The sequence below is a fragment of the Epinephelus moara genome, chromosome 10 (assembly GCF_006386435.1).
Source record: "Epinephelus moara isolate mb chromosome 10, YSFRI_EMoa_1.0, whole genome shotgun sequence".
Taxonomy (NCBI): Eukaryota; Metazoa; Chordata; class Actinopteri; order Perciformes; family Serranidae; genus Epinephelus; species Epinephelus moara.
The window spans coordinates 1931517-1948688 of NC_065515.1; the positions used below are offsets into that span (position 1 = coordinate 1931517).

Below are 17172 nucleotides of genomic sequence, written 5' to 3' on the forward strand. Positions count from 1 at the left end.
CTGACGCTACTATGCGCCCCGGCTGTATCTAGGCTAACGGCTAACATGCTAACTATTATTTTTATGTCACTAGTCACTTGAAACAAATTTAGGACGATAGGAGACAGGTTGAAATAAACCGAAATTTCCCTTTAAGGGCTGAGACCCTGGTAAAAGTTGTCTGAGAGCTCAGATGTCTTGGGGTGCCCAAACTTTTGCACAGAGCTTTCAGTTTTTTTCACTCTGAAATTGTACAAAACAAAATTAGTTATCTTGCTTGAAATGTCTAAAGGCATGTTTCGTCTACAACATCATGCCTTTTGGAGATCAGTTCATCTTCTACTTAATTAACTATTCTGTATATAATGTACACATTTATCATAAATGTTTTAAAACACGACACAACGCTGGTTTCAATCGACAAAACAAAACAATCAGCACAACAAGATCACAGTGTACATATTATTCTTTTAACAGCTGCAACATGGAAACTAATTACTAAGCTAACCAACCTGCGTAGCTGCTAATGCTAAAGTAAATATGAGTCATATTGCTGACATGTCTGCAGTTTGGTCTGTATGATGTCATTGAGGAGTCCGGACTGATGTTGTGTTGCTGCTGCAGGGACGGGCGTCTCCAGGAGAGGGACCAGATCCTGGTGATAAACGGCTGCCCTCTGGAGCCGGGGATCAGTCAGCAGCAGGCCCTGACCCTCCTGCAGCAGCCTGGAGAGACGGTGGAGCTGGTGGTGGCCAGGGACCGCCCACTCAGTGCATCACCATCATCATCATCACAACCTGCCACCAGCGCCTTCAGCACGGTAAGAAAAGTCTGACCGACTGTGTCACCTCAATACAACAAGTGTACAATCTCCAGATCTGTTAATAAGAGAAACAACTGGTTAAGTTAGTAAAAAATTTAATTGTTTTCTGTCTGTAAAGAGACACTTCGCTCACTCGGCTGTGCTCGCAGCAGATTCTTTAATCTGCAAGAAGGAAAGCTGCAGTATAAGTCCAGATGGGAGCTGCATGTCTGATACTAAAGTTTTATTGTTGGTTGTTTGAGAGAAACGGGAAAACACGCTGATATCGTGGAATAAAAGTCATTTCCTAATCTTTAGCATCCAGTTTAGGGTAAAAAAAAAAGTAAATATTAAGAATCTGATCCAGAAAGTTAAAGTGTCAGAGTCAGTAAACTCCCTGCTGCACAATTAAAATGAGCGTTACTCAGTTCATGTTGGGCTGTAAAACTGTGTGTCAGCTTTTCTCAGTTTGGAACAAAACGTGGAAGAACTTCAATTTGCTCAACGTTTGAGGACTCATTATGAAATTATTTTTAAGGTCTGAGCCTAACTGAAACATCTTTATACTACACACACACACACACACACACACACACAGAAGCTTGGCTGTCACTCAAAACAAGCATTGCAGAGCGAGTGTCAATCATGAGTGGAGGTCACTTTGAGGCCACGCCTCTGTATCACTGTGAGACCTCCTGTTTTATGACGAGCTGCGAGTCTGTTGACATTGACTTGGATGATTTTTATGACCTTTTTAAAGCCTATAGGAAATCAAGTTAGTGCTCCACTTGCAGCATCGCTCCTGACAATATGTATTTAAGTCTGTGAGGAGGTGCGATCAATGAATGTCGACATGACGGGCGAGTCAAAGAAAACTGGCTGCGAGGCGGGAGAGAGGGGGCTCAGAGGAGGTGCAGAGATGGAGACAAATGGGGAAGTGACGCAATTGTAAACCTCTGTCCACCATGACCTGAATCTGAGCTGAAGCTGCGTCATCAATCCACTTCTCTACTCTCTGTTCACCTGTGACTGCACTCCCACCCACAGCTCCAACGCCATAGTTGAGGCCGCAGTCAACATGAGCATAGCAGATGTGACATCAAACGATGAAACAGCCTACAGGGACGAGGTCCAGTCGCTGTCTCCATGGTGCTAGGATAAAGATCGCAACACAAAAAACCTCCAAAAGAAATCATCAACTTCAGGAAAAACAAAAAAACAAATCACACTGGACTCAGCGGGGAGGAGGTGGAGCCAGAGGCCAGTTTAAGTTCCCGGGAGTCCAAATATCTGAGGGTCTGACCTGGAGCCTGAACACCTCCCGTCTGGTCAAGAAGGCCCAGCAGTGCCTGTTATTGCTAACGTCCCTGAGGCACAACAGACTCCCCAAAAAACTCCTGATGAACTTCCACCGCTGCACCGTTGAGTGTCCTGACGTGCTGCTGTACGGTCTGGTACTCTAGCTGTACTGCTGCAGATAGGACAGCCTTGCAATGGATCATTAAGACAGCTCAGTGGATCGTCGGCTCCGCACTTCCAAACCTGAGAGACATTCACTTGAGCTGTCTTTACAAAGGGGCCTCTAACATCTGGAGACCCCACACATCCTGGACGTCACCTGTTTTACACCCTCGCCTCAGGCAGACTGAGAATCGTACGCACACGTGAACCAGCAGACTGAAAAACAGTTTTTCTCTCAGTGGGCTGTTGAACCCACAACCCCAGGCTCTGAGATAACATAAATCTTGTGCCTTCTGCTTCAGGCTCATTTATTCTCGTTGTAAACGTCACTGCCCTCATTCTTCCATGCTTCCTTTACCATGTCATAGATACAACCAGTAGATGGCACCAGAGGGCGGAGTCAAAGGTTTATGACTATCGCAAACGTGGCAACGGTGGAGCAGGTCGTAACATTGTACCTTTTAACTGAAGCAGCATTGTAGACGGCGTTGATCTGTGCCACCATATAACATTGCATAGCATTATGTGGAAGGAGAATTCTTTTCACGATATTCCTGATTCGTTACTAGCTCCGTTATTTAACCGTCATCGTTGACTCCTACACTTGTATCTCACTTGCACTACGCTACGCTGCCTCCGTGATCTTGCATGCGCATCCGTAAGCTCTCAGGAGACATGCACAAATACAGACAAAATGAATGCAGGGTACAGACGGAGGGCTCCGTCCGTCTTCATTTCCGTATCTGATGTTGAGCATAAATGAGCCCTTAGACGTTGTGAATTTACAGCTCACAGTAACTTCATACGTCACAGTCTCTGCCTTTTGTTTGAGATCTGGTGTCTGCAAAAAACTTTTCGTGAGCATGATTAGCCTGTGTTAGCTCAGAGGGCTAACTGGCCTTGTTTGCTACAATATGTGAACGTCGCCGTCATCCTGAACGCCCCGCTGAACTCAGTACAAAGTCTCAAACTCTTTATAGAATAAAAGGAACAAATAGTTGAGTATTTGTATTAAACAGCTAAATCTGATTTGACGGACAGAGTTCTGAGTCGGGTGCAGTCCCAGTGTCCAGAGTTTGACAACTAAAATATTGCTTTATTTGACTTGTTGTCAAGGTTAATGCTGACTAATCACTTTCTAACTAATTTGTTATCAAAATTATATATATATATATTTTTTTTTATGGCCAAAAGCAAAAAAGGATACCATATTACAAATTACATGTGAGCAAAAAAATTCAATGCAATTAAGAAAAAGTTTCTTACTACCAATTAAACCTGTACTTTTGTCCACCATGTTTCTGTGTGAAGCTCCTTAAAGTCGGTAAGTGGAGTACCAAAACTTTCACAGTCTGTCCGAGTTCTGACTCGAGGGGGCGTTCACGTGAATTATTTACAGTCTGGAACTATTTTTTTTTACAATTTTTTCTGACACCACATGAATGCAAATTTCAAATTAATTTTAATGAGACAGTTTACAATCAAAAAAATTCAGCTAGGGAATAAACAAGCAAAAACAGCATTTTATGGGAAATAAAGAGAAGTTTCAGGATGATTCTTCTCCTCAGCAGACCTGCAGTAGGTGTCGTTTATACAGATCGGACAGACGAAGCACTGCCACTGTGGAGGGAGCTCAGTTAGAGACACTGTTACTGTGCATATGCCTGAGTTATTGGACAGAAAACTTAACAGGACATGAAAATGTTTGAGAACTTTGACATTTAAATAACCAAAAGAAAAGTCTTCAGTAAGACAAACGATGTGGTGACAAACCGGAGCAGGTCTGGACTGTTAATGTGAGCTGAGGATCACAGGTTAGCCCGAGCCGTAATGATTCTGCCCCGCTCTATTGTCGGGTCATTATCACACAGAATTACACTGCCCCTCTTGTTTGTTACCCTCCTCCTCCTCCTCCTCCTCCTCCTCCTCCTCCTCCTGGCTCATTGGATCCAGGCCACGTCCTGCATACCAGGCCTCCGATCATCCCGCTTTTGTTTTATTCATGTCCTGTTTCTATCGAGGTCACGTTTAATGGAGCCGCGGGCATAAAAACACAACTCTGGCTGGGATTTTATTGCTGTTCTCCTGGCCTGGCTAACTACCCGTCTCCCAAAGCCAAGACTCCTCTGCTGGGCAGATTCAGGCTGTTCTGACCCGCCGTCACAGCTGATGTGTCGGACATCTCAGCTCCTCTCTCTGATGCTGACAGGAAACTGGTCACTGTAAAGCTGCTCATAAAGACGGGTATAAATCAGCGAGTCAGATATGATTTTACAGCTTTTGTCTATTTAGTGAATATTTTCCTTCCATCGATTAGGACAGTGTGTCAGCGAATGCACTTTTTATTTTTATTTATGGCTCTCCTAAAACTGACAAAAAGCAGGAAGAGCAGAGATAAAAGGTAACAGATTGTGTGATTAAAGAACCCTGAAGGGGCCTTTAAAAGTGCCTCAGCTCCGAGGAAATCAACTGAAGAACAACTGGAGAAAGTTTATAAACTGCTCTCAGTCACACGGCCCGCCTCCTGTCAATCAAAGGTTCTGTCACTCATGAAAACAGACAGCTCCCGACTCTCCCAGCATGCACCTCTGCTTATCGCTGAAAGCTGAGACAATCTTGACCTTGTTCTGGGGTTTATTTTGCCTCTGCAGCGGCATCAGCTGAGGCCAGACGCATCATGCTTTCAGGTGCGCCGTCCATCCGTCTGTATGTTTGATTCTCGTGAATATAATATCTCAAGAACACCTTGAGGCAACTTCCTAAAATTTGGCACAAATGTTCACTTGGACTCAAGAATGAACTTACTAGATTTTGGTGGTCAAAGGTCAAGGTCACCGTGACTGTTGGTCTCATTCTTGTGAACACAATATCCACAGAACACCAAGAGGGAATTTCCTCTAATGAAGCACAAACATCCACTTGGCATTAACAACAAATTGATTACAATTTTGTGGTCAAGGTCACTGTGCCGTTGCATCTCAAGAAGGCCTTGAGGGAACTTCCTCAGATTTGGCAGAAATATTCACTTGTACTTAGGTGATTAGATTTTTGTGGTCAAAGGTCAAGGTCAGTGTGACCTCATCTTTCTCATTGTTGTGAACACAATAATTACAGACAACCTAAAGAAAAGTTCTTAAAATTTGGCACAAACGTTCACTTGAACTTAACAATGAACGGATTTAAATTTTGTGGAAACTGTGATTGTATAGATCTTCTGTGTGTGAAGCATCCATGTTTTCACTGACTGACTGGAGACTGTCAGAGACACTGGACTGGTGGGCGGAGTCATACAACAGCGGGGCAGTGATTCTAGTTGGATTCTAGTGGAATTGGGGTAGTTAAAGCGTGCAGGTGCTAAACTGACCTGCCTGCAGTCCACACCTGTCTCCCACTGAACAGGTGTGGAACATTATGAAGCACAAAATGTGACCCCAACTTGTAACTTGTAAATCAAGCAAGAATGGGAAAGAATTTCACTTTCAGAACTTCAGCAGTTAGTGATCTCAGTTCCCAAACGCTTACTGAGTGTTGTTAAAAGAAAAGGTGACATCACACAGTGGTAAACATGCTGCGGTCCCAACGTTATCGTAACATGTTGCAGCATCAAACTCAACATGAGTGTATATTTACCAGAAACAAAGTTCATCAGTTTGAACTGTTAAATATATGTCAGATAGGATTTACTAATCATTGCATTCTGTTTTTATTCACGTTTCACACTGCATCTCATTTTTTTGGAATCAGAATTGTAAAACTCCCGTCGTCTGAGCCTTAATGCCTTAATGACTTAATGCAGCTCCCATTTACCGGTCCAAACAGTTCACCATAAATCAACATGGAGAGGTGTAAAATAATAATGATAATAATTGTAAACACAAATGTTGTTTCCACTTGTGTCGGTGCAGACCCAAAAGAAATCCAACACCTTTACCTGACTAAAGAACCTGCAGTAACAGATCCCCTCTGTGAGAAGACTGAACTTCTGTTGGAGAGAAAAGCATCCAGCACATTCAGTGTGATCCGACTTTATCAGGCAAACAGCCTCCTCCAGCGTCCTGGGATCAGCTGAGGAGGAGTGTTGTTTCATTAGACAGAGGAAGACCTCCTGTATCAGATCAGAGCTGTAATAAGAGACCGTGTGTGTGAGCAGGTATCTGCTGCAGCCTCTCATTGATCAGCAGCTGGTATCAGAGAGGAGGAAATGCTCTCAGCTGGTAATTACCTGCTGAGGTTCCGTTTAACGACCTCTCACCTCAGGACAGATAGCCGGCCAGCAGCTCTACGAGGCTGCTGCTCAGCCACCAGGAGGAAACGCATCAAAATAACTCAAAGGAATCTGTTTTAAATGATCCTGGTGTGATCTGCTTAAAGAAACAGTGGGATCAAATCGTTTTGCCTTCAGCTGAACTGAAATAGAATACTTTTTTTTTTTTTTTTTTTTTTAAAGATACTTTTTTGGGCATTTTTAAGCCTTTAGTTGACAGGACAGATGAGCGTGAAGGGGGAGAGAGATAGAGGGAGTGACATGCAGCAAAGGGCCACAGGCTGGAGTCGAACCCGGGCCGCTGCGGCAACAGCCTTGAACATGGGGCGCCTGCTCTACCACTAAGCCACCGACGCCCCTGAAATAGAATACTTCAAATTAAATTCATTCATCAAACAGGTGAGCCACTGAGAGCCGATCAGGAGAATTCTTTGCAAAAATCTATAAATAAACTGCCAACCACAAGACAAATGTTCATCGGTTTCAGTATTATTTTTTATGACACTTCAAAATAAAAACAAACAAACAAAACATCTAGGAATTAATTGCAAGTTTAAATCTACAGTGGCCCAAAACGTCTCCATTAGAGGAAACGTGCTGCAGCATGACAATTTAAAAATGCACACGAACATAGAAAACAAATACAACCACAGAAACATGCTGCAGAAAACTGAAACAAGTACCAAAGCAGAAAAATGCTGCATGTCCAGTCAACACAACAAAAGTTCTCCAGGCCTCTAGGGGGAGCTGTGTAAATCTGTTGCTCTTTTATAATATTGTAACAGTCAAAAGCTAAATGTGAAAAAGAATACGCACCTTTTTTTATGTTGCCTTTTTATGATTATTCATATTAACATTGTATTTATTCTTTTTATTATTTTATTCTTCATAAAACACTTTTCTGGCCATGTTTTAACGTCATATCTCAGCAGCAGAAGGGGAGACATTTGGCCAGATTAGGGCTGGGTTAGAATAATTGATTCATCCGATTCAGATTGATCTTCATTTGAATGACCTGATATCGATTCATAAAGTCCAAGATCGATCTTTTAATATTCGCTTCTTCCCACGGATGTGTGAAGCTTTAACCCCGTTAATCTTGCTGTTAGTAAACGGGCCGCGGCGCTAAATTATTAACAACAGTAGTCTTAAGAAGCTCCGACATTACCTGCTCTTTTATCTGTAACTGTTTGCTCACTGTTTTTATGTTTTGGTGTAAGTTATTATCGTGCTGCAACAGCCGCTCCTCCTGCTGTCTGAGCGTCGGGGCTGCTGCGACTCTTCTACGCACCAACACGGAGTAAAGATGCGGCGGAGGAGACAGAGAGGTGAAGATGCAGGGAAACCTCCACAAGGAAAAAGCCAATACTTTATCAATACAGCTGATCAGCAACATGGAAACATGTAGAAAATATTTCAGTCTGCTCTGTCCGCAGTCTCTCATCCACCACCGCTGACATCATGTTATAAACAAGCACAGAGGCTTTACAGCTGACAGCAAGCTGTTACTTACTCCATGTTTTCACAGACATGGATGGAGACTGTCAGAGACACTGGACTGGTGGGCGGAGTCATACAACCACAGGGCGGTGATTCTAGTTTTATTTTGTAGCACATTTCCATTGTTGTATTTGATTTGAACGTTGGTGTGTTTCTCCTAATGGAAATGTTTTGGGCTGTTGTAGCACATTTACTTTTGTTGACCAGCGTATAAATCTCATTCACAATGTTATTAATGTACGACTTAGTTGTTTTTTTTCTCCCAATCACCCCAAAAACTAACTTCCTCTTCTTTGAATATGTAGTTGGGATCTTTATGAGTTCCTTTTCACAATAATACTTAGAGACACGCGTTAGTCCCACCGGTTAATGAATGTCTTTGTCCTCTGTCTTTATGCTTAAGGATCAGTGGGGTCACATGGAGGAGATCGAGCTGGTGAACGACGGATCTGGTTTGGGCTTCGGCATCGTGGGAGGGAGGACGTCCGGCGTGGTGGTTAGGACGCTCCTCCCAAACAGCGTGGCTGACAAGGTGAGTTCAGCTGATGAGTATTAGATCAGAATATCACAGGATATTACATCCAAACCTCAGTGTCGGGGGCATTATTAAACTACAGTAGGAGATTTTTGGTTGACTCTGGCGGATTGTTGACTGAGAGAGTTCTGAACCAACCAGCTGCCTCAGGGGATCAGCAGAAATTAGCTCAGTGGACGTTTTCTGCATAAATAAGAGTTAAAAGACAAACAGTGCATCAGAGCAGACAGCAGGCAGCAGCAGGACTGAAGGAGGAATTATCGCCTTTTAAGTGGATTAATTAGATTAATTAGATGAATTGGACAAGATTAATTTCTCTGCAAGGAAATGGAAGAAGCTCAGACACCAAGACATGTGTAACCACCCGGCGTTTCAACACACTTCCTGTCAGTCTGTTCAAATAAAAACAGATTTGCACTTTAGTTTTTCGTCCTTATCCCCCCATTTTCATCATTTCCTGCCTCTTCTTCCTGAACTCCCTTCACCATTTTACCTCCTCTCATACTCTTTGCATTTTCCTTTCATCTTTTCCCCTACATCTTTTTTATTTTGCCACAGCAGGAGTAAAGTACGGACTTTATTTTGGTTTGTAGCTGACGTCACATTTCAGTTTGCTGTAAAGTGGGAAAATGACAAAAAGGAAAAATCATCTCAACTGATGTGAAATGACTGTAAATTCTCAAATAAATGCAGATATATAAAACATAGCTGTGTGTGTACAGCTCAAATAAATAAACACTGGATTTGTGTTTCCTCTCTGATTGGCTCTCCTCTTTCCCCTCACCTCCAATCAGGACGGGCGTCTTCGTACAGGCGACCACATCCTTCGCATCGGGGCGACGCCCACCAGTGGCCTCAACAGCGACCAGGTTGTCAAGGTGCTGCAGGGATGTGGGAGTCAGGTGACCTTGCTGATCGCCAGGGATCCCCGGGGTCAGAGGTCAACAGCCCCGCTTCCCCCACCACCTCCTGACTCGGCCCCCATCTCCTCCTTACCCCCCCGCCCCCCTCAGCGCCGGCTCAGCAAGACGGTGAGCGCAAAAACTTTCTTCTGGGCAAACAAACAAAGAGATGAAAGAGTCTGTGATTTCTTTGCTTTATGTGCTGCTGGCCACAGAGGCGGAGCACTTACAGCCGGGATATATGGACTCTGTGTTTGTGTTTCAGCCCAACCTTGAGGGATACGAGATCCATGAGGTTCCTCTAACCAAGAAGGACGGCCAGAGCCTCGGCATCTCCATCATCGGCTACAACCCGCTGACCAGCCAAGGTAGGACAGGAAACATCAGCTAAAGCACACCCAGACAACAAAACACACTGGAAATACACAGCACATAACACGACCAGCTCAGGTGGGACAGGAACACGCTGTTAAAACTTAATTAATACACAGTTAAACAAAACCACCAGGTATCAAGTCAGACATGTCTGTGTTAATGATGTACCTGCAGCTTCACGGTAAAAGCCTCAAACTGCCTGGAGTCAAGAGATTACAGTGAAACTCAGTCTACATCATCAGGCCTTTTATTGTGAAGCAGCTGTGGAACTTTTACCAAAAAAAAGCTGTACAACATTTGCTGTAAACAGCTGTGGAACTTTACATTTATGACACCATGCAAGTATTCTCTTTATTGATCCAGTACCACCTAATGTCTTTGTCTCTCTGTCTCTGTCACTGTGTCTCGGTGTCTCTCGCTGATTCAGATGCAGTAGGTGTGTTTGTGAAACATGTGGTTCCAGGCAGCGCTGCAGATCAAAGCGGAAACATCCGAATACACGACAGACTGATCGCTGTAAGAACCTCATCTGCTCCTTAATATTTACCAACACGTTTCTTTTACTGTTAGAGAATCAAACTTCCTTTCTCCTTATACTTACTGAGATGTTTACTGTACATTTTGTTAAACATGAATTATTTAAAAATTATTATTTAAAATCTGGATAAATTACAGCCCAACCTGATCTGACCCCTGTTCTTCACTCCTCTCCCTGTCTCTGTCTCTATCTGTCTTTCTCTCTGTCCTGTTTGTCTCAACAGTTGAACGGCATCAGTCTCCACGGTCTGACCAATCACGAAGTTCTGGAGGTGATGAAGCAGACAGATCAGACTGTCGTCCTCACTGTGGTCAGGAAGAAACCGAGAGCCCTTGAGAGATCCTTGGATAAAGGTACACAGACAGACAGATACTTGTAGACAGACATACAGACAGTTTTACATATATATATGTATATATATATATATATATATATATATATATATATATATATATATATATATATTTATAACAGGAAAAGTCACAGGTGTTACTGATAACATTAATGAAGGCTGTATTCCTTTAAGGTATGCCAGCTCCAGGGTTTGGTATTGTACATACTGGCTCAGTAGAGACACTTCCTGGGACACTAAATGGAGCTGAGCCATTGTTAATATCAAAACTTCCATCTGTGCTTTTCCCTCTTTCTCCAGCTCTTTGTGCATTATCATATTGTGGTGCACACAGCATTACAAAACAAGTTAGCAATCACTATAATTACCAATAACTAATTGCAACACACTGAACCTGGAGCGGGCGGCACGGTGGTGTGGTGGTTAGCACTGTCGCCTCACAGCAAGAGGGTTGCCGGTTCAATCCCGGGTGTGGGAGCCCTTCTGTGTGGAGTTTGCATGTTCTCCCTGTGTCAGCGTGGGTTCTCTCCGGGCACTCCGGCTTCCTCCCACAGTCCAAAGACATGCAGATTGGGGACTAGGTTAATTGATAACTCTAAATTGTCCGTAGGTGTGAATGTGAGCGTGAATGGTTGTTTGTCTCTATATGTCAGCCTGCGATGAATGAATGAATGAATGAACCTGGAGCCTTTAGGCCCCCGACAGTCTGGGCTCATTGGCCCTCGTTTATGAAACAAAGGTATGACGCAAAACTGGGCGTACGGTCATTTCCACAAGAGGCTCGGCATTTATCAATAGGGATGTGAGCGAAGACTACAATTCAATATCATATCAGGTCTCAACTCAACTGGCTCTGTGGGGCTGACTCTGTGGGGCTGGCTCTGTGGGGCTGGCTCTGTGGGGCTGGCTCTGTGGGGCTGACTCTGTGGGGCTGACTCTGTGGGGCTGACTCCGTAGGGCTGGCTCTGTGGGGCTGGCTCTGTGGGGCTGGCTCTGTGGGGCTGGCTCTGTGGGGCTGGCTCCGTGGGGCTGGCTCCGTGGGGCTGGCTCTGTGGGGCTGGCTCTGTGGGGCTGTGGGACTGTGCTTGAAAATTATAATATTACATAATTTAAAGACTAATATGATTAATATATGCAGTCAATAGGTCGGCTCATGTCATGGATGTATAAATTAAATATTCCAACCTTGTTCGATTTTTCACTGCAATGCTGTCGACCGCAGCAGTGATTTTATTTCATGCTGGGCTGTTCCGACTTTGTTGCCACTTTTCAGGCTGACCAATACAACCAACTGGTCAAACTGGACCCAGTTTCTCTTCTTGGCCGTGTTACGCCTCTCAATGTCGTAAACTCTTGGGGCAGGGCCTCCAAACCCAGAATATAGACCCTTTTACTGTTAGTAAATAGTATGACTTTTTTTTGGTGTGCAGGGCTTAGCTGGCGGCAAAACAGTTCTCCGCAGACATTAGCTAGCGCTACTTAGCAAGTTCTGTTGGCTTGTTTTAGACAATGGAAGAAGGTGATGTGAGTGGTGCGTTCAGAAATACTCATTTTAGTGTAGAGCGTCAGACTGAATTTACCAACGCACCATGTCAGGTCACTCACTCTCCGGGACCGCCAGTGTTACTTGAATAAGTAAACACTGACCAACGGGACCAGACTGGCCGACCCGTATGCTCTCACTCAGTGGATGGATGATGTCACAGGAAGCCAATCTTACAAAGGAGGACCACACTTGTTTGTTTTGCTATGGAAGCTAACGTTAGCTAATGTGCTAAAAAGTTAGCGTTCCAGAGAAATCCAATATTCCTCTTAATCCCTCCCCAGTTTCTGATGAGGTGGACATGATAACCCTTAATACACATAACCTTATTCATCCCTACAACAGGAAATACTTTTTCCCTAACCTGATATGAAGTGTGCGCTGCACATGTGAGCATTTTTGATGATGGCCTCCGTCCAGTCCTTTGGTCTTATCACATTTAACCATAGTTGTCTTTGTTTTTGTTGACGGGCAGTGGCGGCTGGTTTTGAGCCATGACTCCTTCTATTCTGGCTCCCAATAACACAACAAGACAAACACATTTTAACACTCCTATGTAGCCTACAGCCCTGTGGGGGAGGGGCAGCACAGACATTAAAAGTAACTAAAGGTATATGAACTGCTTCATTCTGTTGGAATATGTGAGCACGAAGCAACAAAAGGAAATGCACTGAATAGAGATAATACAGCAAAATAAGCTTAGTTCCTTTTGTATGTGTTTGAAACTTATATTGTCAGTTTTGTACTCTACAAATGAATCTTCTACAGACAGATCTCGACATATCTCAGGTTACAACATGGTGAAGTGACTTTCTGTGGGTTTATGTTCCACTAACTTGGTGATTATACGGTATTAAAACAATAATCTGCTCCTGCTGGAGAAAGTTAACTCTCTGTGTTAAACTTATCGGAGCTTTTCTTCCTATTTCCTGTCTGAAGCCTCTCTGCCTCCGTCCTCTCACCCAGATTAAGATGACAAATTTGTTTACAACTCGGGTGTAATTTTCCCAAACTCTCCTCAGAAAGCCTGCGATTCTTCCTCCTCCTCCTCCTCCAGCGTCCACAGAGATTAATTCACCCAGTTCAGGGTCATTTTTTTGTCTTGCGATCGGCCGGCGGCCTGCACTGGTCAGCCTCCGGGCCAGAGAGGAACAAGTGATTTTTAAAAACAGAGGAGGAGTGCAGGGCTCTTATCTCCTCCAGACGTCTTTTCATTTCATTACCGAGAAAACAGAGAGAACTGGGAACCAGCTGAGTTCTTAACTTCTTATATTCTGCTCATTTCCGCGGCTCTCTTATCTACACACACTCATGAGGAGTTATGATGAGGCTGACAGGAAAATAAACTTCAGTTTTATGGATCACCAACAGTAATGATGAGTCAGGAGGTCAGAGGTCAGAGCAGTCAGTGCGTTTACATGCACTGAAGTGGGCCACAGCCAAGATTTAAGATAAGATAAGATGGCACTTTATTTATCCTGAGGGAAACTGTGGTGCTGCAGGTGCAATACAAAGTAGGGCAGAGAGAAAATATTAAAACATAAACAATAAAGACGATCAAGAAGGCACAGAAACGGGTTACAGGCTGATACATCAGACGAACGTAGAGGAAGGAGAAACCTTGACAGTCTCACCTGAAGATGTCTCGAAATGGAAGAAATATATATTCTAATGTCTTCTGTGTGTGTGTGTGTGTGTGGGTGTGTGTGTGTGTTTAGTGGAGAGGGAGTCATCTCGTGTGTCACTAAGGAGGTCGTTGGAGGTCAAAGCTCGCTCGTCTGGGCTTGGCTTTATGGCGCCAAAGCTCGAACCAGCGTATTCAAACACAGTACAGCTAACAAGGGGTGAGTTCACACACACACACACACACACACACACACGCGCGCGCTATTGACAAGTTTTGCCTCCAAAGTGTTAAACTCTCTGAAAACTGAAGTCCCGGGGGGTCACAGGGGGTTGGTGTATATGATCCTGTTTAAAATCGATCTTAAATAAACAACTTTAAGAGCGAGAGCGTTCCGGAAATACGGAGAGTCACTTGTGAAGCAACATTTCATCCACCACGTATCCAACCAGAAGCTCCATCACTTCTTTGCAGCTGCAGCTGTCCACCAGTAAAATCCAGTTTTGGTTGTTGAGCCAGTGCAGAGCTACAGCCGACCTCCACGGCCAAGGAGGGCTCACCTTTGGTGGGGTGTATTTCCTGGAGCGTCACGTTGTTGTGCTGTCGGTCGTAGTCAGTGTTTCAGACCGGAGGTTTGAGGACGTGTTTTTTGTAGTTAAAAAAGTTTGTCTGACTACATGCCATATCATCTCGTTCACGATAACACTGATATAATCTTTAATATGATATGAAATATTCATATCATGATACTCACGATATTTTGGCTTGTTGACATAATGACGTCATACTGTTACCCACGGCAACAACAAGCATGGCTGAGAGCTAAATCCTGATGGACTCCTCTGTGGTTCCAGAAAGAGGAGCAGCTTCAGTAGTGTGGAATAAAGTGTGGCGTCCTGAATGTTTTCCTTCTCTTAGCGCTCAGAGGGAACTCATTCAGCGGCTCCTCTGGCAGCAGCACAGCGTCTCTCCCTCTCCTCTCTGATTCTGTCACAAACCTTTGGTGATGGAAACCTACGTGAATAAACTCCATATATGTGACTGTCTGCTAACAGCCTGTCACAGGTTACAGCCTGATGGTCAGAGGTGATTTATATATATAGATCCCAGGGGACATTTGTTTAAATGTGTAATTAGTGCTAGATTTGATTTAGTTGAACTATTAATATTGTGACAGGATCTGAATCTGACTCTGAGTTACTGTTGTTGTTCACAAACTAAAGAAATGAAACATCATTTTAGTTTTTACTGAAGATTTGAAGCAAACTGTGAAACTACATCACTGATTCTGTTGCAGTTCTATCTTCTTAAATTAATAATAAAATATTGTCATATGGTCAAGAAAATCGTTATCACAAAAACCTGAACCCTGAAATATCCTGATATTATTTTAGGGCCATATCGCCCACCTCTACTACCTGTAGCAACAGTGATCTTATCATCTTTCCTTCTGACAAAATCAAAGTAAGGTCAGCATTTCCATCCTCAAAACTAGCTTGCTGCTTCGTGACTTTTCTGCGCAGCGCGGCGATTACGAAAATGAATCTGCTGAGGTAATTGTTGTATTTTAAGTCACTGATGGAGTGATGACAAAAGTAATGTAACGAGTTGTTTGGTTTTGGGGTAACTGTAATATTATCACTCAAGTTTTATTAAGGATTACGTGTTAACAGTAACATGTTACTGCCCAACACTGTTGGTCATGTTCGACACCACAGACAGGCCTGAAAACAGGTTAGTAAACAGTAGAACGCTCCATGGTGGCCTTTGAAAACGTTACAGTGGTTACTTCTTTTTACTTCTCCGGTCACTCTGTCAAAGGTGGTCCAGACTAATTTGGATCGAAGTTTGAGCACTGCCTGGGTGGAGACACACGGAATTTGTGGTGGTGTGTCATTGCATCTCGCCAGTAAAGGGGCTAAAATTAGCGCGTTCACACGGGTGTTGTATTTCCGTCAGAGCTGATAAATACACGTGACTACTACAAAGTCATTTGTACCAGGAGTGAATTCCAGTTGTAACCTTTCCCATTGCATTAAATAGCCAGATGGTAGCAGGTTTTTTGTGCAGTGAAAAGGGGTCTAACCGTTCGGCCCCTGAGGCTTAAAAACATGTTACATTTTAGTGTTAAATATATTAACTGCCACCTTTCTAAATGAATGTTTATGGCCAAACTCCTCTGCCAAGATTTCACAGTCACAGCTTTATATTTCTCATGTTTACAGGCTCATTTACTCATTACTGTTTAAACATGTGGTTCTAATTATTTACTTGGAAACAGGAAAAATATGAAACATTTCCTGAAAAGACTGAAGCTTAAAATGCATCTACAGTCTTTGTAAAACAGGATGTGGATTCATGGAATAAACTCTGATCAGTATCAGTGTTTTAAAAGCCTCCTAAGTGTGGCGTCTGCACACATGTCAGCGCGGGCCTCTAACAGCACTCCTCTCTGAATTATTTCCTCTCTTTTTATTCCTCATTAGCTTTGCTAAGTGGCCAAAACGCCACGCTAACACTTAGCACGCCGCCTGCCTGCTCCCGGGCCAACAGATGTAAAGTGTCCGAGCTGTCTGACAGCCCGGCGGCGATGTATCACCCTGTTTATTCAGCCAAACGCTGCAGATTAATTGCTCTGTGAAGGCCAGGGTTAGCAATGCTAATTTAATCAGAGACGCTTGTTGTAACACGGCCAGACCTGCTGCAAAATACCTCCAACATGTGAGGAGATTTGTGAGAACATGGAGGTGTGTTTTTTGTTTTTTTAGCTTAGCAGAGGTGGTTTCCTCAGTGAAAGGGTCAGAGATCAGACTGAGGGTCTCGTCTGTAGAGAGTCGCTCTGAAATCTGCTCTGACTTTGACTGTTTCATGTTCAAACTGCTGCTCTGGAAGAAACACTTATTCTTCTGTGATTTAAGAACTTGGTATTGTTGCTGTGTGTGTGTGTGTGTGTGTGTGTGTGTGTGTAAATGCATTAAACACACACACACACAGTCTCCACAGCTGAAGTTGCTTACTGTACAGTTTACATTTGAGTCATTTAGCTTTTTGCTTCTAACCGGTGAATTCCAATGAGGTGACCGTCGGCCTGCAGCAGAACTGCAGTACAAGTATTCTTCTGGCTCTGCTCCAGTACTACTAGCTGTGTAACAGCACTACATACACTCACCGTCCACTTTATTAGGTACACCTGTTCACCTGCTAGTTAACACAAATATCTAATCAGCCAATCAGGTGTCAGCAGCTCATTAACATTTAGTCATGTAGACATGGTGAAGACGAGCTGCTGAAGTTCAA

At 43.7% G+C, this 17172-nt stretch overlaps 1 protein-coding gene across 3 annotated transcripts in view; it reads left to right on the forward strand.

Annotated features, from left to right (window-relative positions):
- The window catches only part of patj (PATJ crumbs cell polarity complex component), a 214196-nt gene that overhangs the window by 11328 nt on the left and 185696 nt on the right, over window positions 1–17172 (forward strand). For all 3 annotated transcript variants that reach the window (XM_050055557.1, XM_050055559.1, XM_050055558.1), the window contains exons 5-11: window positions 604–799; window positions 8410–8538; window positions 9336–9572; window positions 9709–9811; window positions 10246–10334; window positions 10580–10709; window positions 13970–14095. In XM_050055557.1, the coding sequence (XP_049911514.1) occupies window positions 604–799; window positions 8410–8538; window positions 9336–9572; window positions 9709–9811; window positions 10246–10334; window positions 10580–10709; window positions 13970–14095 (1010 nt within the window). The remainder of the gene's footprint in view (window positions 1–603; window positions 800–8409; window positions 8539–9335; window positions 9573–9708; window positions 9812–10245; window positions 10335–10579; window positions 10710–13969; window positions 14096–17172) is intronic.